The following is a 20,693-nucleotide window of genomic DNA, read 5'->3' as shown; positions in this document are numbered from 1 at the left end:
CTTGTTCACTGGAGGTTGCCATTAGCAACTGGGTCTGGACATGAACTCTCCACAGAAATAGACATTAACCTTTTAAATTGAAAGTGTGTGGGTTGTGGGGTGTTTTTTACTTTTTGCCTTGTTCTCCTCTCGTAGGGTTTCACCACCCTGCTTCTGCGCTTGCCCCTCTCAGGCCGCTTAGACGGCGTGGCTAAAGGGAGCTTCTCTAGGGATTCCTCCCAAGCTCTTCCAAATGTGCCAGTCCCTGGCAAGGCTTTCTCCGAAGTTCACATAGCTCACGTCCCTGGCCATGGGATCCCAACACTTCCTCGTTACTGCAGGCTGTGCTTGCCTGACTGGACTGTCAGCTCGACTGTGCCAGTGTAGCTGTCTGTTCCCTGTATGTAGACCAGTCTCACACCAGAGTTTTAGCACTACTGTTAGTGATTGAATTTTTTTTTGTGTGTGTGTGTGTGTTTTGTGTGTGTCTAAATATGCATTCTTGGAGACCTAAATGTATACTGTATTGCTCTACATTCCAGACTTGGTCATCCCTAGAACTTAAACAGAGTATTTTCCTCCCCTCTCCTTTGATGTATAGTTTCCACTCACGATATGAGTTATACCACTTGATTGGCCTGGCTAAAACACACACACACACACACACACACCCCCCCCCCACACACACACATATATATACACTCAAGCTGGCGGATGTTCCTGTGTTTACTCTTTGCAGTAGAGTCTGATGCCAGTTCTCCGCTCTGATCTCTGTCTGCCTGTAAATGTGATCTTTCTCTTGCATGTACTTTCTCTCCTTTATAGTCTGGCATCTCTCTTTCTCTCTCCCAATCCCTTTGCTGATGCTATCAGGATGTTTGGATACACTTTATCTTAGGGGGTGTTAAGTGAGTGCACTGGCTGGTGTTTAGGTTTGTGTTCAGCTCCCAGTCTCACTGGTATGAGGAGAAACTGAACATTTTGAATGATCAGATGTCTAAATGCCAACAGTAGTATGTTCTGTTTTATAAGTCATGCATAACTTTGTAGAAAATGGCTGAGGATTCACTGTTATATTTTAGAAGTTTCTCTGCTTTGCTGAGAGTTAATATCACACAATCATCTGCAACCAGATATACAGTATAAGAGAACCACAGATCAACTACAACCAGATATGCAGTGTAGCCCAAGTTTTTTTAGCGGGTAAGAATGTATCCCAGTGATATCTTGGTATGGGCATGCACGTATGTTTGTGTGTGAGAGAGGGAGAGGGAGAAGGTGACCCCTTTACTGCTTTCCTGATATGTGGCTATAAGCACCTAATGAACTTCAGGCACCTCCAGCCGTGTGTTCTGATAGGCTGTGAACAGAGCCTAGCCATGTCTGCTGATGCACTTGTGCATTGCGTGTAAATGCCATTATGGGTTAGAGTGGGGAGCAGGCCTGCACATCACACGTCTAACTCCTTGAGTAGGTTAAAGGTGTTTAGTAGTCATCACTAGTATGAGTCTTTACTCACCATACAGCAGCCTCTACATACACACGTGCGCACACACACACTCTCGTACATGTACGCACGCAAAGACAAACCCATACATATAAAGTAGTTTACCTACTACTTAATGTGCAAGCAGAACTCCAACAGACCTCTTGTTTCTAAAGAACCACTCTGGTGCTTCTCATGGAGAGTGAAGACTTTGTGGTTGTGGTTTTAGTGGGCAGATGGACAGCGACTCTTCCTGAGTACACGCAACAGATCTGCTGTGCTGTGGTGTTTAGCTTCAACTTTTTCTGCTGGTGCAAACAGCTGCTTCTGTCCGTCACCATACAGACACTTAATCCTCTGACAAAAAAAACTGTTTGACAGAATTATTTTTTTATTTTTATTTTTTTCATTGTTTCATTGTTCAATGTTCATTTGAATCTTTCATTGGTTACTCATTTGTCAGACTAAAAGTAAGCGCGCGTGTGTGTGTGTGTGTGTGTGTGTGTGTTTGTGTTTTGCAGTGGGGCATTCTCTGAGGTGGTGCTTGCAGAGGAGAAGAGAACGAGGAAGTTGGTGGCGATAAAGTGTATTCCCAAGAAAGCACTGGAAGGAAAAGAGAACAGCATTGAAAATGAGATTGCCGTTCTGCACAAGTGAGCCTGCACTCATCTGCTGTTTACTGCATGCATACACACCACACACTCATGCATATGCATTCATACGTTTTTCTCACACATACACTAGGACTCGTGCAGAATTTTACACATACTCACACTCCTGCACACATGTGCACACAGACGCACACACGTGCATACACACACGCCACCATATGCCTTAAACAGATGTATATACAGAATCTGGCCAACAGAATACATTTACTAGGAGATGTGTGTGCAAGTGCAAAAACGCGCGCGCGCACACACACACACACACACACACACACACATTCTCACATATGCAAACTTTGTCACATTCACACATATGGGAGTGTGTGAGTGGGTCTTTTAACTATTCATTTTTTTGTTGTTTCTCTTATGCTTACAGCAGTACCCTAACTTGCTCTGGCCTGATTATGTGCCAAGAGTTAGTGTGTTTGCAACATGAAGCCTTGTACACTTCACCAAACTATAGTGGTTTAAATTCTAACGTGTTTGTTGGCTAAAAGGAAGCTGCATCCATGTCTCTACCCCTCCCCAGTCTGCCTGACTCCGCCCCAACCTGCCTCTTTTGATTTTAAACTAAGTGCGGCCTAACCTATTTCACAGGCCTGCATTCTGGGTGATTTTTCCTGACTTTTGCAGGTTGTGACAGATGTCTCCTCATGTATATTTAATCTTTGTGCAGTCTTGTTGCATCTTGCACATTGATGGAAGTAAGGTATTGCATCACCTAAAAAGGAGAGAAGATGGAGCTTATTTTTTGCTTAATGGTTGAAATGTTATCTCAGAGGGTGATGGCGTTGTGATCTCCTAAGTAATCTTCAGATAAATTTGTCATTTCGTTTACGTCGTTTGGCAGACACTCTTATCCAGAACCTCTTTTGATCTATTTAGCAGTATGGCACTTACATACACACACGTACTCCATATACACCCCACATACACGGTGTATGATATTCTTACACTTGGACAGTCTAAACAAATGTACATTTAGACCAAGATATTCTTTCTGTTGAGTTTTGGATTACATTGGATTATAGGCTGGAAACATAAACAGTGCCAGATTTTTGGATTAATTCATTCAGACACCCGGACTCAGTCATAAGCTTTTAAATAAACATTCTTTGGAGTGGTAGATCTCTTGCCAAAATGTAGAGGTACTCTAGAGCTTTGTGGAGAGACATTCATGAGATTTCTAGAACCTGTCTGGTTGGCATCTGACCACCAACACATTACTGCGTTATGACATCAAGTTCTGTGTGGGACGCTTAAGGCGCAACACATTCCACAAAACATCTTCAGAGCAGACTGGAAATGGCGAGATGAACCACCTCCATTCCTGAAGCTTGCTAGACCATGATGGTCTGGTTATGATCTTTAAGGAAGTGAAAGAACCAGCCCAAGAGCCCTTGGTTAATCTTCTCGTGTGGTTTGTTCAAGCTCCCAGAGCCATGAATGACCTGTCACGGAGCAGAACAAACATACTTGAACAAGCGTTGTTCTCCTCACCACCCCATTCTGCTTCTTCATGTCTGTTATCTCTAAAATCTGCTATCCAGGAAATGTCACTTTAGAGCGAATCAGGATCCGCCTGAGCTCTATGTACAGAGAAGACAGTTTGAAGCTTTTATTTGTTAAGGGCACTAACTTGCTCTTTTTCCTCTCATTCTTTTACACTTTTTTTTTTTTTTTTTTTTTTTAACGATGGGTAGAGGGTTACCGTCTGGGAGTGTGGGGCGTAGCGGTGTAGTGTCTCGGGGAGGTGGGGATACCTGTCAAACAGCTTGTGCCAGTAAGGGCCATTATTCCTTTCTGCTCCAGTGGCTGCCTCCTGTGTAGTGCTGTCCAGGGAGGGGTGGGGGTGGAGGTGGAGGAGGGACCGTGAAGGAGGTGAAGACGTGGGCAAGTGGCACCAAGGTCAGTGTCTTGTGCGGGAGGCGACCGCAGCTTTGATGGCAGGGGATGTCCGAGAGCGAGTCAGAGCAAGTGAACAGGGAATGAATCACTTCAGCATCTCAATCGTGTGTGTGTGTGTGTGGGAATCCACCACGCAGCCCAGTTAGAGCCCACGCATGTCTTTCTCACTCTCGCTTGCTCACACATGCACTCACATACTAGCAGGTGAATAGGAGGCCCAGAAAGGAGGGGGGTCTATTGACAGGAGAGGAACGGAGGAGGGGGATGACGTCATACAGGAACCCAGATCACTCGAACATTCTGTTCGAGTCCCCATTCACTGAATAAAGGAGGAACTTGACTGCATGTGAAGCGGTTTAAATGACTTTTTTTAGAATGGTGTCTTCTTGTAGGTCAGTGTTTCCTCAACGCCTCACCGTGAACCCAGTGCCCTCTACAGATGTTTTCAGTGCTTAAACACACTCGATCCAGTTCACAAATGGTAGAGGTAATTGGTTTGTAATTAGAGTGTGTCGAACCCGGGAAAGCAGTAGACGGAGGAATGGATCCTCAGGACCAGGCCTCCTGCCCTGGTCTCCTCCTGCTCTCGACAGTCTCCGACTGGTCCTTGCTATGACCATCGTGATTACAGAGCTGCCTCTGCATCCCAAAGCTATTCTGTCCAGCCTGGTGCCTTTTTTGCACAGGTATGATGGCAAACACTCAAAACTGGTTGTTAGAAAATTGACTGGAACGTTTGGGTATGGTAGGTGCCAGACTACCTTTGTTTTACCCCAATTTCTTGTCTCTGTTCTTACCTATTATAGTGTGAGCTGTACAGGCACACGGTTGGACACTGGTTTGTCAGATCCGTTAGGACCCTTTGCTGTCAGAGCTAGCTACCCTCAGCCGTTCGTTTTAAGAACTCAGAACAAAGATCAGTACTAAAACAATACTCACTCAGTACTCCCAGCATTTCAATACTCCTACATGTTAACCTTCTAGTCATTGTTTTAATTTGAGTCTCAGTGCTGAATATAAAAACCTCAGTTATTTTAATACTGCTCCATCTCACCACATTTGGGAGAACCGTGTCATTAGTTCAGGCTCCATAATACTAGATGACGGTCTAAAGGTGAGTCTCGGTTTTGTGTTCTAGTCTAAAGGTCGTTTACATCCTGTTGTCTGCTGCTGTTATTTCTCAATATGAGGACCAGAAATGTCACAGCTGCAGTTTTGCTAACAAACACATAAAAAAGCCTCTTTGGGGGACAAAGTCTTGGGGAGAGATGAAATAAAAATTAACGTGTGTGTGTGTGTGAGAGAGAGATTGGTGGGGGAGGGCTTCTGCTGTGGAGCACTATGTGTGCCGTCTAGTAGAACTTGTTTGTTGCTCTTTTTCTGATTACATCATCAGGAAGAGAAGGCTGAACTGTGAAGTTCACCAGAGTGTTCTGACCAGCCCACTGCCTCCACGCTCAGCGCAGGGTGTTCCAGCTCCCCACAAGATGATGATGGTGGAGTTCTCAGGGCTTTAAAGTAGAGTGTTCTTGGCAGGGTGAATCGGCTGGGCATGAATCTTACTTACTGAAGACGAGGCTTGGGGGGGGGGAAATAACCCCTGAAAGAAGCAGAAAAGCAGACAGCCGAGAACAGCTGCGTTCCAGATGCGGCAGAGCATGAGGGAGTTGGTACCTAAACATCATGACCACTTTATCAGGCTGTAAACCTTTCCAATCATTAACATCCCCCTGATATTGTGTGGTTGGATTGGGGGGGGGGAGCACAGGGAGCATTGATTAATATGTTTGTTCTAACACAGATGTAAATACCATTATAGTAAACCATGTTTCATCTTATTTTTTTTTATTTCAAATACTGTATGAAGGGCTAATTCATAACAAATTTTTTTTTAAAGCCTCAGTGCAATTACTCGGAGACTGTGTGTTTGAGTCCCAGTTTAAAAAAACAATTCTCTCAAGGTGTTTACAAACACAAATAAATTGGTGAACCAAACTGGAGTTGTTTGCTGTATGTAATGGTTGAGCCTGCATGAGTGTTCGGTCATGTTTACTGAGAGAGGTGCTCCTTTTGGCCGTTTTTTTTTTTTTTTTTTTATTTGTTTTTTTTTTTTATTTTTTTTTTTTTTTTTTTTTTTTTTTTCTAAATTTCCTTAATGTTGGAGGTACTTTCTGAAGACATGACTCTCCATGAAGCCGCGTGCGTGCGTGCGTGCGTGCGTGTGCGTGCATGTGTGCGTGTGTGTGTGTGTGTGTGTGCGTGTGTGTGCGCACCGGTGTTGACACAAGTCTTTCCTTCCCTCTTTCTTTTTAGGATTAAACATGCCAACATCGTTTCGCTGGAGGACATCTATGAGAGTAAATCACACCTCTACCTTGTCATGCAGCTGTAAGTGACTGACGTCTTTGAGCCAGAGACAGAGGGTGCCCATGTCAGTCTTCTGAAGAACACACACTCATGTCATGATCTAGTTCAGTAGCTTCTTTTAGCCCCCTGTTTCAAACCACATTTATCATCTCAATCTTGATGGCATTTGTTACAGAAGGCTGAGGTGTGTGTGTGGGTGTGTGTAATTGTCATGGTGCATAATGGGGAAAATCCCAAGATAAGGAAAATGAGACCTGTGGTCTGTGGTGAGGGGTCCTGATCCAGACTTTTGAAGGTTTTTGTCGCTACTCAGCACTGAGTGCCTGGTGATTAGGAGATGTGGTGTGTGGGAAGCAAGAAGGGCTCGTAACCTGGAGGAGACTGGATACGGAACCTGTGACCTAAGCCTCTCTCTTTAAAGATACATTCTGTGACGGACACCGCTGGGATGCCGCTGACCTGCAGCAGGAAATGCCTACCACAGAGCTGACTTCCGTCCAATCCAGAGTCTCCCAACTCACTGTCCAGTGCTTTCATGTCTAAAGTAAATAAATTGTCAGGCTGGCGCGACGCCGAAGCCCGGCGCTGTTCCCCCCCCCACCCCCGGGACCCCCTTCATCCCATTATGTGGAAGCTGGTATCTTCTGCTCCATTGTGGAAGAGGGCCAGCACAGGCTTACAGCAGTAGTCTGAATATGGGCTGCAGATGTACTTTGTTTGGCAGTGGAAGCACAACAGTTCAGGTACTGGACTGGTAATCAGAAGGTTGTTGGTTGTTCAGACCTCACCATCACAAGGTTGCCACTGTTGAATCCCTGAGCAAGGCCCTTAACCCTCAAATGTTCGAGTTGTACTTGGTCACAATTGTAAGCGGCTTCAGATAAAAGCGTCTGCTAAATGCCGTAAATGTAAACGTCTGCTTTCACAACCGTCTGGCATGCATGTCTGTCACTTCCTACCGTGTGTGTGTGTGTGTGTGTGTGTGTGTGTGTGTGTGTGTGTGTGTGTGTGTCAGTATATAGGACACAGGAAATAGTATAGAAGGGAATGACTGTCAAGTTCCTTTAATTACACACACACCTCAGAGACTCGCTATTAACCCGTCCGCTGAGAAATCAAGGCGCAGGCACACGTGCAGGTGGCCCACTGAGCAAAAATTGGGGAATATGTTCACACCTGCATCTTCCCACCCATCAGCTGAAGGAGAGGGAGAGAGATTGTTCCTCTTTATTAGTCCAGGCTGCCCTGAAGCCCTGGTCTTCCCTGGTTTAGCAGGATGTTCTCAGAGCTTTAGATGGGGGTGCAGGCCAGGCCTGGAAAGACACCCAGGAGCTGGTGGTCGTGCCGCTGTGTGGAGGAATGGAGCTGTTGTGAGAGTGGGAAGTATTCCCAGTGGGAAGCCACGGTGTCCAGAGAGACGGGTGGCATGAGAGATGGAGGAGAAGAGACCGAGGAAGAGAGAGAGAGGTGTGGAGAAAATGACAGGTGGATACTGCCGTGCGAGCTGTGTAGTATTTAGCCTGCCAGGCTTTTTATCTCCATGTGTTATCTCCCCAGTTCCAGACCTCCTGGTTAATACACACTCCACAGTAAGTGGTGTATGTGTTGTACATTTGGTTTCACGTTACCATCTAAATAATTTTAGAGCCTTATTTCACAAGAACAGATTGTAAATGTAATGACATTAAGTTTCCAAATAACACAAAGCAAATTGTGTAAAACAGAATTATGATGCTTCACACTCTGGAGTTTGGTCCATGCCAAATATGTTTGTGGGTAGTAGGTGGCAGATCTTTTGCAGAAAATGTGTAGAGCTCCACCTGGTGGTGAACTAGGGATGGAACAGCACCAGCTGGCTTTGAGGTGCATGCTGTGAGGCAGTCTGTCTAGAGAAAGTGTAAAGTGTGTGTGTGTGTGTGTGTGTGTGTGTGTGTGTGTGTGTGTGTGTGTGTGTGTCAGGGTGTAGGAGAGGGCAGCTTTGATAACATATTTTCCTGTTTGCAGGGTGTCTGGTGGAGAGCTCTTTGACAGGATTGTGGAAAAAGGATTTTATACGGAGAAAGACGCCAGCAAGCTCATCCGGCAAATCTTGGATGCAGTGAAATACCTGCATGACATGGGCATTGTACACCGAGACCTGAAGGTGAGCTCTGGAAAGGGGGCGTGGCTGTGTGGGTGAATGAAGGTGTGAAATTGTGAGCACAAGACAAAACCACCCATATTACACCCACATATACCCACAGAGCCACACCCCCTCACACCCACTGAGGCTGTGTGGGTGAATGGGGTTATGAGGGGACATGGATTTGTAGGTAAATAAAGGGTGTGATGGGGCGTGGCTCAGTGGGTGTGAGGGGGTGTGGCTCTGTGGGTAAATGTGGGTGTAATATGGGGGGTTTTGTCTTGTGCTGACGGTTTTTAAAAAAAAAAGTCATCATGATAAATAAACAGGCCTAAATAAATGTGACTCTGTGGCTTGAGTATATCGGTCTGGAATCTTGGGATTTCATTCCATTGTCACTCTATCCTGAAAAGATTAGAATCTAGAAAGATTACAAGCGTATTTCCAGAGCCCCCAATAGTAGGCCATACTTCCTCGCAGCATAGAATAGTGGTTGCCACGGGTAACGGATTGTTTCACGTGTGATTCAGTACCGTTGTGGAAGAGTGAACTACGAATGGAATTTTACTCTGAAGATCCAGACAGAACGAGGGGTTGCACCGACGCTCTGAGCCAGCTCCCGGTTCTCTGTACCGATGCAACATCTGTTAGTTTGTAATGGTCTTCCCCTTTCTCTCCCAGCGTACCGCTGCCTGTGGTAACTAATGAGCTTGCTGCCTGTTTTCCTCCCCTGTTTCTGAGGTCACAGTTATTAGTCTCGTTAGTCTCCGGGCTTAACGAGCTCATTTGTTTACAGGCACTGAAGTGAAGGCTGTACAGATTAATCTTCGTGCATGGTGGAGCTAATTAAGTGTCTCGCCAAACTGTGTGCGTGTGTGCGTGTGGCAGCCAGAGAACCTGCTTTACTACAGCATGGATGAGGACTCCAAGATCATGATAAGTGATTTCGGCCTGTCCAAGATCGAGGGCTCAGGTAGCGTGATGAGCACGGCATGCGGTACACCTGGATACGTAGGTAAGCTGTGCCCACAAACAGGTAAACGTGGCTCCGTCCCTCGAGTAGAGGCCATACAAGTCAAATGTGGTTAATGCTACATTTACACTGCAGCAAATCAAAACACTTGTCGCCCCCTGCTGGCAGATTTACATCAAGCCCATGATTGTAAACAAATTTGCCTGCTCAGCTGGTTAATTATCCAGTAGCACCCTTATCATATGTAATTTAAAAAAAAAATGTTCAGAGCAGAGCTTAATTAGAAAATATAAAACAAATGTTAGTACGGAGACATATTCCAAAAGAAACCCCCCAAAGCATCCCAGATGGGGTCTGAAGTAGTTGGCACTGCTGGTGGGTTTTAAGTCACTCAAAAAATTCCAGGATAACCTGACACAGCAATAATAATCCCCTCCTCCGTCTTCTCACAACACCGATTTCAGCTCATGACATGATGAAACTGAGTGCCGTCCTGTGAAACTCGCTTCATGTTTGCATAACGCTCAGAGAACCTCAGAAGCTATCGACTCTCCACTTGTTTTGCAACACACACTTTTCTCAGAGTTCCCCCTGCCTCTGTGGAGTGGTGGAGGCAAATTGTCCTTCATAAGGCTGCAGTGTTCATAAGGCATGTTCACAAAACGTGTGTCCCCAAAGTTTTGACTGCTAGCGTAGGCGAATTGAGACCGTGTGCATTCTCAAATGTGGTGAAGAGATAGAGAGAGAGATGCCGTGGGCAGCGGTGGGTGTTTTGAGTGGGTAGGGGCACTAATCATACTGTTGTGATGGTTGGCAGCTCCTGAGGTGTTGGCACAGAAGCCCTACAGCAAGGCAGTGGACTGCTGGTCTATCGGCGTCATCGCGTATATACTGTGAGTAACGCCCACGTCATCGCACATGCGCTGTAAGGGCAGCCTGTCTCATCACGTACACACAGTAACGTAAAACCACATCTGTTGCGTGCACTGTGAGTGCATTGCCATATATGCACTAATACACACCGTCACGTACACACTGTGTGTGCAGCCTGCGTCATTGAGTACTTATTACATACCAGGCCACTGCCGTCCTTAATAAATTCTAATTCTGCTTGACCTTTTTAAAGCATAAAAAAAAAGTGAGTAGAAAAGCTTTTCTGCTCCATTTCTGAACATTTTAGTCCAGTATTAGAGCTAATGTGGCCCTCCTTTCTGTTTTTTTTACACTCTCTTCTTTTGTTTTTACACTCTCTTTTTTCCTTGCTTTTTTTCCCTCGTTTTCCTCATGTTCTTTCAATGTTCTCTCTCTGCTCTAAAGGTCACTGGATGCTTTTAGGTGACAGTGACACTCACTCAAACTCCAGAATCACTGCAGTGCTTCTCAAACTCCTGACAGCACAACATAGATGACCGTGTCAGTCCCGTGTCGAGAATGGCCCGTTAGCCATGAATACCTGGTCTAGTGGTGAACAGGGTAGAGGGTGTTTGGAGAAACAGTACAGAAAGACACGGAGTGTATCGTGTCTACAAGAGCATCCTGATATTATATTATATTATACTATACTACGAACTACTCTGTTAACATCAAAATATCTTGTTCCTTTTTTAAGTTTATATATTTATTTACAATATGATCAAGCATCTTGCATCCTCAAATTCTCAGATCCTCCCTCCCTCCCTCTCTCTCTCTCTCTCAGTTTGTGTGGCTACCCGCCATTTTACGATGAGAACGATGCCAAGCTCTTCGAGCAGATCCTGAAGGCGGAGTATGAATTTGACTCCCCGTACTGGGATGACATCTCCGACTCGGGTAGGCCGCCTCCCCTCTATCTGCTGTGACTCCGCCCCCTGTCTGCCTCTGCTGTATCTGTGCAGCTGTCATCTCCAAGCTCAGCTTGGCTGCTGTTGCCTTCCAGAGAAAGATGTTCCTTCTGAAGTCAATCTGTCCATTAATAGTAACAAGAACAACAACAATAATGCGTCCCCAAGCCGATGGATCAGATTTAGACTGATTCTTTTTTTTGTGCTGGCTCTGAGTCTGTTCAGTGTTCGGAGCTCTGAGCCCTTACTAGCCCACCTGGTCCTGCTATGTGGGGTCTTCTGAACCACTGTCTGGCCAGTCTGCGGTGGACAGGCACACCAGCTGCCGGGTTGGAGAGTCTGTGGGCTGTGTTCTAACTCTGCTTGTGTTCCTCAGCTAAAGACTTCATCGTGCATCTGATGGAGCGTGACCCAAAACTGCGCTACACATGTGAGCAGGCGCTGCAGCATCCCTGGTGAGATGCGTAGGACACGCACCACATCTCACACTGGCATGCTAACGCCAACCTTGGCATTGTGTACCATAAAGTACATTGTAAATAAATGCAGTTATACATGAAATGGTAAAAGACTCTTGGAACAGTTGCATTTAACATTATTGTGATTCCTGTGTAAGATTCCTCTGGTTTTTGTTTTTTTTTTGTGTGGAAATGTATCATTTTTGGAAACACATGCTTGAGAACACACTGCCTGGAGGCTTTGAAGAAGCTCTTATTATCTAGAACTTGAGCTTTTCTCTGAGTAGAAATTCTGACTGAGATGGATCTAATCCCGTATTTCCGATGTACGCCGGCTAGTCTGAAGCGACTCCTTAAATGTAGCTCACAACGGCAGAAATGCAGCCAGACGGCTGACCCTGACCACTATGGAGGGTGAACCGGGTGAACTAGTGTCACTTTTGTCTCACCAGGATCGCAGGAGACACCGCGTTGGACAAGAACATCCATGAGTCCGTGAGCGCCCAGATCAGGAAGAACTTTGCCAAGAGCAAGTGGAAGGTTGGTGCCCGACTCTATTCTGCTGGGCATCTGTTTAGCATACAGCGCTGGGAAAAATCTCCAAGTCGCTTAAATCAGCGTCTCTGCGTGTACGGCAGCCATTTCGCTCCAGAGTGTGTTGAATTCCAGCACATGCACACCTTATTCTATTTAACGAGACACTGATGTGATCTCTTGATCCAGATCTTACTCAGTGAACACTGTGACAGACTGACGGATAGCATGCCAAAAGACAAGGAAGCTGTGATTGAAAATCCACCAATTATTGATTTCTGAATTCTTCCCAAGTTAAAACATTAGTATTGAATTATTTAAAAATGAATATGAACTTGTTTTCTTTGCATTGTTTGAGGTCTGAAAACACTGCATCGTTTTTGTTCTTTTGACCAGTTGTCATCATCTGCAAATAAACACTTTAAATGTGACCGTATTCTTATTTCAAATTAAATGAAGGAGAAATGTTGTCTAATAGATTAAACCAAAATGTTCATTTTACTCAAATACATGCCTGTAAGTACTAAAATATAATTGTACAGTGGTCGCTTTCATTTTTTTCCAGAGCTGTAGACAGACGAGTGTGATTTTAATACAGGTGGTCCACTGTGATTTCACCACTCTGTCTGAACAAAGACTCTGCTGACAGTACATATTCATATCTTTCTCTCTCTCTCTCTTCCTGTCTTTCTTCCCTTCTACCTATACCCTTTCTCTCTCAGCAAGCGTTCAACGCCACTGCTGTGGTCCGGCACATGCGGCGTCTGCAGCTGGGCACCAGTCAGGAGGGCCAGACGCAGCCTTCGCCCCAAAGCCCCCGTCACGGGCGCCTCCTGCTGCCCGAGGACCCTGAGGAAGAAGAGGAGGAAGAAAAGAGCAGTTAGTCCCTCTGCACCACAGCTTGCTCCATTTTTAAGCTGCAGGCCAGACCTCGCAGGGGTCTCCAGGGGGCATCGTAAACATGCCACTACTGCCTACAGTCCATCAGGAATCATACAGACAGCTAAAACTGGAGCAGATTTCTGGAAGCTTCTCTCCCCTGACTCAGTGTGCCAATGCATTGTGGTCTTTTCATCAACGTTTTGACTCTGACACCTTTTGACCTGAAGCATATCCATCCATTCACACAGAGAACATCTCTTTTGTTTTCCGGTGTCAAGTTCCCTCATTTCAGGACGATCACAGTGAGCCCGGGACAATTATGCTCATTTGGAGGTTAATGTGCATTTCAGTTACACAGCATACCTGTTTCCTTTGCCAGGCGTGCAGTCGCTCACTTAAATGGTGTCCCTGAGACCTCTGCTGTGTGCTAACCTTTCCCAGAATGCATACCTACGGAATAATGACGCAGCCAAGTGTGTGGAGTTCTGCGTTAACTTGCTTTATCCAAAACTGCAGGTTTGAAATATTATTATTTTTATCTCTCTCTCTCTAGCCTCTCAGAGGGACAGTAGTGGGTGTTCTGAAATTGCCGGAGAGGGGGCGGAGCGAGACAACATCCAGAACTGTGCCTACCGACTCCACCCAGCCAGCCGGGTCTGAGCACCTGTCAATCAACCTGCTGCAACCAATGACTTGATTGTACTGTGTTTCCACTGGAGCCCTGCCACACCCCCAGTCTGGCCAGGAATACTGAGTAATTCCAGCGTTTTGCCATTAGGCGGCGCTGCAATGTAAAGAATCCAGGAGGTAACGGGGTTACTATGCCAATGGAATTCTATTTATGGAGAGGTGACTGGTGGAGGAGAAAGAGGAGAGGGGTATGCGTTAGCTGCATTGTGGGTAATGTAGGCTATAGTGAGAGCTGGATCAGATTGGACAGTGTTTTAGCTCCTCTTTTAAAACTACATCTTTCATCTCTCTATCCTTGAACATGGAGTACAGAGGTTTTAGGTCCATTTTAGTTCTAAAGTGAGTTTAAGATGTTTTGCCTCAAGACTTTTAGCCTGTGCACTACAAACAGTTAATTACACACACACACACACACACACACACACACACACACACACACTTAATGGCGCTCTTATTAATGCTGACCAAAGGTTAAGCTGAAATTCTCCACCAGAGTAAGTCATGCAGGACTGGGGGGCATGAAACATAACAGTGCACATGTAAACAAACACACACTCCACACCGACACCTCCAGACACACACACCTCCAGTTAGAGACACACACACACACACTGTTAGCATGACACTTTGTTTCGTTCGCAGTCTACTTCAGTTCAAAGCATTACATTTGTACATATGTGTTCTCTCCGTTTTATTTTTGACTTTATCCAGTGAAATGTCCTGTTTCGTCGCGCTGCACCTAACCCAGTCTGCATGTTGTACATTTTCTGTTTCTCGGGGCCTTGTTTCCATCACGTCGGACATCCTCTGCAGTGCCTTCATGGTTGCAGTATCAACAGCATCATCTTGTCCTCTTCATCTCTGCTTCTTTTGTGACAGTGAGGCTGTGGTGACAGTCGCTCCTCTGCATCCTTTCAGTTCCTTTTTAACCTTTATGGGCTCTGAATGCTTTAAACGTGTGGACAGTCGTGTACCGTAGTACCACCCACATGGCGTAGCCCCACACTCCAGCAATGCAGCGCTGGTGGAGGAACACCTGCAACGCCCTGCGTTCTCGTAAACGTTTTATTCCCGTGTTTTATATGACACTCTTTCTTAGGGGGACAAAAAAAAAGACCGTTTTACTCAGGGGAGGATATTGCGTTAAAGAATTCTGGGATTGTAAAGGGTAGTACAGTTACGTTGCGAAATGCCGTATGCTGTATATGCCACAGACAATTCCGATATTTACACATGGGCGTGTCGTCAGAGGGAAGCCGGAGGGTCTCTCCAGACATAACCTTTTCCCTTGACATGCCTTCTGTTGTAATATTTCAAACATTCACGTTGCTTTGTACCGTCGAATCTGTACGAAAGTGACATGAATTAAAGAAATTTGTTGTACATGATGCGTCCCATTTGACTTGTGTCCATGTGGCTTCCTGTGCGAGTGCTTTTGGTGAACACTATATTTAAAGCATTCTGAATAGATCACAGACTTTTTGTAGGACCACCCAAACTGCTTCTCTGGCCAGCTTTCCATCTTCTGTTTGGGTTTTGCAGTTTTGGTTTGTTTGTTTGGGTTTTTTTTGGGGGGGGGGGGGGGTTGCTTCTACTTTTAAGTTTTTTCACTTAGTATTTGTTACACATGCGATAACATGACTCGTTCTGTTGCAAGAATTTATGAAGCTCAGCTGAGACACGAAACTAAAGCAAAACAAGGATCAAACTATAGAAACTCACCAGGGAGGGTTGAAATAAAGCAACTTTTTAAATGTTTATTTTGATATAATTCAGTTTCTTGCCTCATTAGTTGGAATGAGTGTGTACTTTTAAGATGTCTCCCATTAAGAAGAATGCTAATGTCCCACTGGTATGGCAGGGGACATGCTGGTTTTCTCTGTAAGACCAGACTCCTTTGGGAAGCCCAGTACCACTGAGCCGTCATCGAGGCTCCATATTCTGGGTCAGACTGGGTGCACTAGAACCTCTCCTGGGTTCTCTGCATGCATCAATATGCCAAACAAAACGTAAGATTGTAAAAGAGTCTTTATATTGAATTGTGAAATGTTGTTCGTATTTTGTTTTATTAAAGAAAAACAAAAAAGTCAATTTAATTATTTATTTTGCTTAATCAGTTTTTTTTTCTCAGATATAAATTTTATGTAAACCCTTTTGCTTGCCTTTGCAATGACCAGTGAGTTTGTAGGAAATTTAAGAGTTTCTTTATGGCTAAATCTACAGACAGTCACCAGTGTAGACTGCAGTGTCGCTTTGCAAATGGCTCCATGTATTGAACAGACTTCCATCGTGGCTTGATGGATAGGAAGGAGAATGACATCTAATTGATTAACTGCTTTTGTGGCGACTGTGTTGTACCTGGTCTTTTACAAAATAACGATTGTAAACTGTGTAGACAATAAGCTATACAATGTCTGTTTGAAAGTTGTACTGATTCAAATGGGGGGGGGGAGATTATATTTTATATATATATATATATTATATATATATATAATATATATTAATAATATATTATATTTTATATATATATATATATATATATATATATATATATATATATATATATATATATATAATATAGATTATATATATATATATTATAATCTAATATAATTTATTGTTTGCCAGCTTTGAAGGGGTCAGTCTTGGACCAAAATTGTTTGTGAGCAAACATTTGAACATGTTTTGACCTGTTTGACATGTTGAAAGTGATATGAGAACCTCAGTGTTCAACAGCTAGAGAGTAGAAATTGGTGCCAGTGTTTAGTCTTCTGTATGCTTCTTGAGTTTATGCTGGTCTGCTTTTCACCATACTAGATGTAAAAGTTGTTCGAGGCTTTGCTATGCGTGTGGACGATGGCGCAGTGATAGATATATGACGAGCTAAGACTTTACCTGAATAACCTCCATTTTGCAAATTACCATGTTTATCATAGAATGTTAAGTGAGCATTCTTCTTAACTTTTAAAACTGAGTGGATTAGTGGATTATTTCTCAATATTATTAGTATTTAATCCATATTGTATGAAAAACTGAATGGGAAAGTGAGGTGTGTGTGTACTCTGCCAGACGGCAGAAGTGTGCCGGCTTTCATCCGAACCATTTCTGCCGCCTCCCTACACGTCTTCGTTGCGTAACGGCAGTGGCGTGATGGCTACCTCGAAGCTCCTCTGCCCCGCGTACACCCCGCACTCGCCAAGGCTCTCCTGTGTGCAAGTGGGCACGAAAAGAAATCCGAACATTTAATTATTTGCATAGCGACTCAGGACAGTGACGAGGTCGACGTTGGCGATGTGTAAGCATCAACCTAAAAGTGTTCATGGGGCATGTCCTTAACTAGAGAAAGCAGCTTTACACACCCCAAACGATGTTATTGGCATTTTAAGAGCAGGAATCCTATATGCAAAATGAATCTGAAGGGCTTTCCAGTATCAGTGCTGTAAAGAATTCCTTGATTTGACCGTTTTCTTCTGCAAAATTCAATATTGTCTTTAAATTGCTTTAAAGATCCCGTCTTGTTTTGGATTAATTGTAATGGGAATGTTGGCAGTATGATTGAAAATACATATTGCCGCTGAAAATGTTGATCTCTCTTTGTAAGACTTGTACAAGCTGTTTTGAGCTATTTTACTTGTATGGATGCAATGCATCATGAGTACTTAATGGATATTATTATGCGTAATGGAGTAAAGCTCAGTATTCAAGCCAACAATTTGTACTTTAAAAGAGATTTGTAAATGTAAAGCGTATTAAACTCTCTTGTCTATGCATTCTGTGTGTGTGTGTGTGTGTGTGTGTGTGTGTGTGTGTGTGTGTGTGTTAATGAAGTTGCGGACAGAGTCCGAGAGGAAGAATGAGAATGACGACCTGGGAAGAAGAGGATAATGGCTGGTTTGGGTTTTGCTGGGAGAGGAGGCTTTGGCTGGGCTTTTGGGATATTTGCTGCGCTACTGCGCTGTGGTTTATTGTGAAACCGCATGGACCAGTCTGGTCCTCCGGGCCTGCAAGAAAGGCCGGGGTCTAGCTGTGTCACGGGAACAGCGCTAATCTGGCTTCAGCCCCCATCTGTATATAGTACAGCGTCTATCAAGAAATAAAACTGAGTCAGAAAAGCAAACAACTGTGACTTTATAAATATGACTTATGGACTCAGACTGATTGAAACTCACGCAAGGCTGCACTGGATTCCAGTTGGAAGTGCCGTGATTCTCCGTTTCCTGGACGTTTTCTCTTCTTCAGATGAAGAATCATTTCCAAGCTCAGTTTTTCTTGCAAATACAAAGACTACAAAGCCTACTGAAGCAAAGGTTGATGGTGTGACTCCAGTGTGGTGTGCCCACTCTGCCCGTGATGAGCACTGTTGAGGCCATTTCAGTAGGTTGAAGAAAAGAAGGCAGGACGGCAATGGGAGTGGTGCCGTTTCTCTCCCAGAACAAAAAGAAAGGCAAATCATAAACAAAGAAAATAAATGAAGGACAAGAGAACCCCAAAAGCAACTGCACCATGTGTGCAAAGGTTGGCTAAACCAGAACTGGCCCGGTTACAAGTTTATACCATGGTCCCTCCTGGAACTGGCAATCTCATATAGGCCGCAGTCTTGCCTTTGGACTGTACCAATATGAAAAAAGGAAATCAATGTAGAAACACAAAATATATTTTTGCACAAGTCAAAACACTTTCTATTCATCCAAGAAAACACAAAGGAAAAATAATTAGATCTACCTGCCTTAACCCTGCTTCCCTTATACACAGTCCTCAAATGGTAGAGTCCTGCTAGCCCCCACTCTATAAATATAGTAGTCCCTCTATATTGCCAGTTTGGATGGATCACTACATGGGACTCCCATGGCAGTACTTAACAACTTTATGCTTTAAGTATGTTGTATATGTATATGCTAGCGTGGTGTTGCATATTCTCCTACTTTAAATATTACTGTTTACCAGTAGGCCTTACCTGATATCAGTCATACAATATAAACAAACACGTTCATAATGATTCAGGTTTTTTTCTTTTAGCCTAATATGTCTCATTCTTGCAGCTTCATTTAGTCATCACAAAGAAAATCCTCCACCTCCAAATGTCCTTGTTGAGCTCAAGTAACCTGGAGACAAGGCTTCCTGACTCTAACCACAACCTGGCAGGAAGGTGGGGTCACCATGGAGACCATGGTGACTTGACTACGGCCAGCGGTGAACGAGTCTTTGGCAGGTTTCTAGGCTTCCTCAGTAGGCCTCCTGAGTGCGTCCCTCTCCCCGAGTGGTGGCTGTGCTTGACCAAAGCCCTGTGTGCCTGTCGGGACCCGTCACCACATGCCTGGTGGACCTCTTCATAACTCTCGTGCTTTCTCTCTCCTCTCTTTCTTGCTTGCACTCTCTCACTTTTTCTTGCTCTCCTCCCTCTTTCACACTCGCTCTCTCACTCTTTCTCTATCACTCTCACAGGCACTCTATCTCTCCTTTCTTTCTCGCTTGCGCTTTCTCTTTCATGCGCTCTCTCTCTCTCTCTCGCTTACGCTCTCCTCCTTCTCTCTCACATGTGCTCCTCACTGAATAACTACAATAGCTCGAGCAGCCTGATTGGAGACCCCCTAGTCCATTTCTTTTCTCCTCTCACGGTCATCCACATTCTCTCTCCCTCCTCTCTGCTTGCTTCGTGCTTTTTGGTTTGAATTTCACATCAGATTATAGAAGCCTTCCTCACCACCATCACTGGTATCATTGTCACTGATATTGTCATAAATCATCATCATCATGAAAATGTATACTGTGGCATCTTTTTCTCTCTCTCTCTCTCTCTCTCTCTCTCCTTTCCCAACTAGCGGGTGTCTGGTTCGTGTCTAGACTAAACAAGCTATGTCCTGAGCCCTCTGTTTCTCTGCTAGTGGGTTGTGTGTGGTGGCTGGACACACAGTGCCAGGTCTCCAAATCCTGGCCTCCCCATTCCAAAGCTTTCCTCATTGGCTGCTGCGGTGTCAGAAACGTGCAACCCGAATTACGGGTTTTGGCTTTATAATTTGGCTTTTTACATTTTTTTTCCCCCCTACTTCAGGCATTTACCATAAAAATGTTGAGATGTTTTACATGAAGCTGTGCATAATTGTAGCATGAATTTACTTAGTTCAGCCACACATGGGTGCATGTGATTGCTTTTTTGCGTTTGCAAAGAAAATTAGACTGTCAAATGCACACTGTCGCATCTCACCCAGCTAAAGCAAATATTTGCCTCCTTACAGCCGCTTTGCTCTTTGCTCTCTAACCTCGTTAATTCATTTCATAAGTTCACATTAAAATATAATTTTAATACATATATTTATGTATTATATATTATGATGTATATTTATTTAATATAATACATAATTTCATAAGTGCATATTTAAAAAAAAAAAATAGAGCAATGTGTGAATAATAACTGAATGCTTGCAAAGGTAATATAACCCAATATACCAGATGCATGTAAGACATTCAAGAGAATCATAGAAGAAATCCTTAAGGAACAATTTTGATCAGCTGGTCACTGTAATATAGTTAGAACTTGTGTGTGTGTGTGTGTGTGTGTGTGTGTGTGTGTGTGTGAGAGAGAGAGAGAGACCTTCACAGGTGTTCTTTTCATTATATTCTGCCATCACAGAACTCAGCCATCATGATTCCAAGAGCACATTGTCATCACTATTAAAAATAAATAAATAAATAAATATGTTTTAGACACCCGCATGCACGTGTGCATATATACGAGTTCTCACGCACACATACACACCCGCACACCCCTACATCCCTTTAGACCTTAGTGATTACGTTAATGGTCTGGA

The 20,693-nt window shown here is 44.2% G+C and overlaps 1 protein-coding gene across 4 annotated transcripts in view; it reads left to right on the top strand.

The window, feature by feature from the left end:
• camk1b (calcium/calmodulin-dependent protein kinase Ib) overlaps nt 1–15,983 on the top strand; it is a 33,096-nt gene extending 17,113 nt beyond the window's left edge. The window contains exons 3-13 of one of the 4 annotated variants that reach the window (XM_035520410.1): nt 1,987–2,118; nt 6,355–6,429; nt 8,413–8,551; nt 9,419–9,545; nt 10,321–10,396; nt 10,821–10,838; nt 11,200–11,312; nt 11,700–11,778; nt 12,234–12,321; nt 13,038–13,194; nt 13,751–15,983. In XM_035520410.1, coding sequence (XP_035376303.1) covers nt 1,987–2,118; nt 6,355–6,429; nt 8,413–8,551; nt 9,419–9,545; nt 10,321–10,396; nt 10,821–10,838; nt 11,200–11,312; nt 11,700–11,778; nt 12,234–12,321; nt 13,038–13,194; nt 13,751–13,857 — 1,111 coding nt within the window. In that variant the 3' untranslated portion in view covers nt 13,858–15,983. Of the gene's footprint in view, nt 1–1,986; nt 2,119–6,354; nt 6,430–8,412; nt 8,552–9,418; nt 9,546–10,320; nt 10,397–10,820; nt 10,839–11,199; nt 11,313–11,699; nt 11,779–12,233; nt 12,322–13,037; nt 13,195–13,475 lie in introns of all 4 variants that reach the window. The other 3 variants (XM_035520408.1, XM_027020511.2, XM_035520409.1) reach the window with 3 other exon arrangements.
• Nucleotides 15,984–20,693: the final 4,710 nt, after the last annotated feature.

The sequence above is a fragment of the Electrophorus electricus genome, chromosome 20 (genome assembly GCF_013358815.1).
Source record: "Electrophorus electricus isolate fEleEle1 chromosome 20, fEleEle1.pri, whole genome shotgun sequence".
NCBI classification, from domain to species: domain Eukaryota; kingdom Metazoa; phylum Chordata; class Actinopteri; order Gymnotiformes; family Gymnotidae; genus Electrophorus; species Electrophorus electricus.
Note: the sequence above shows the minus strand (reverse complement) of the source record. Positions and strands in the feature narration are given on the sequence as shown.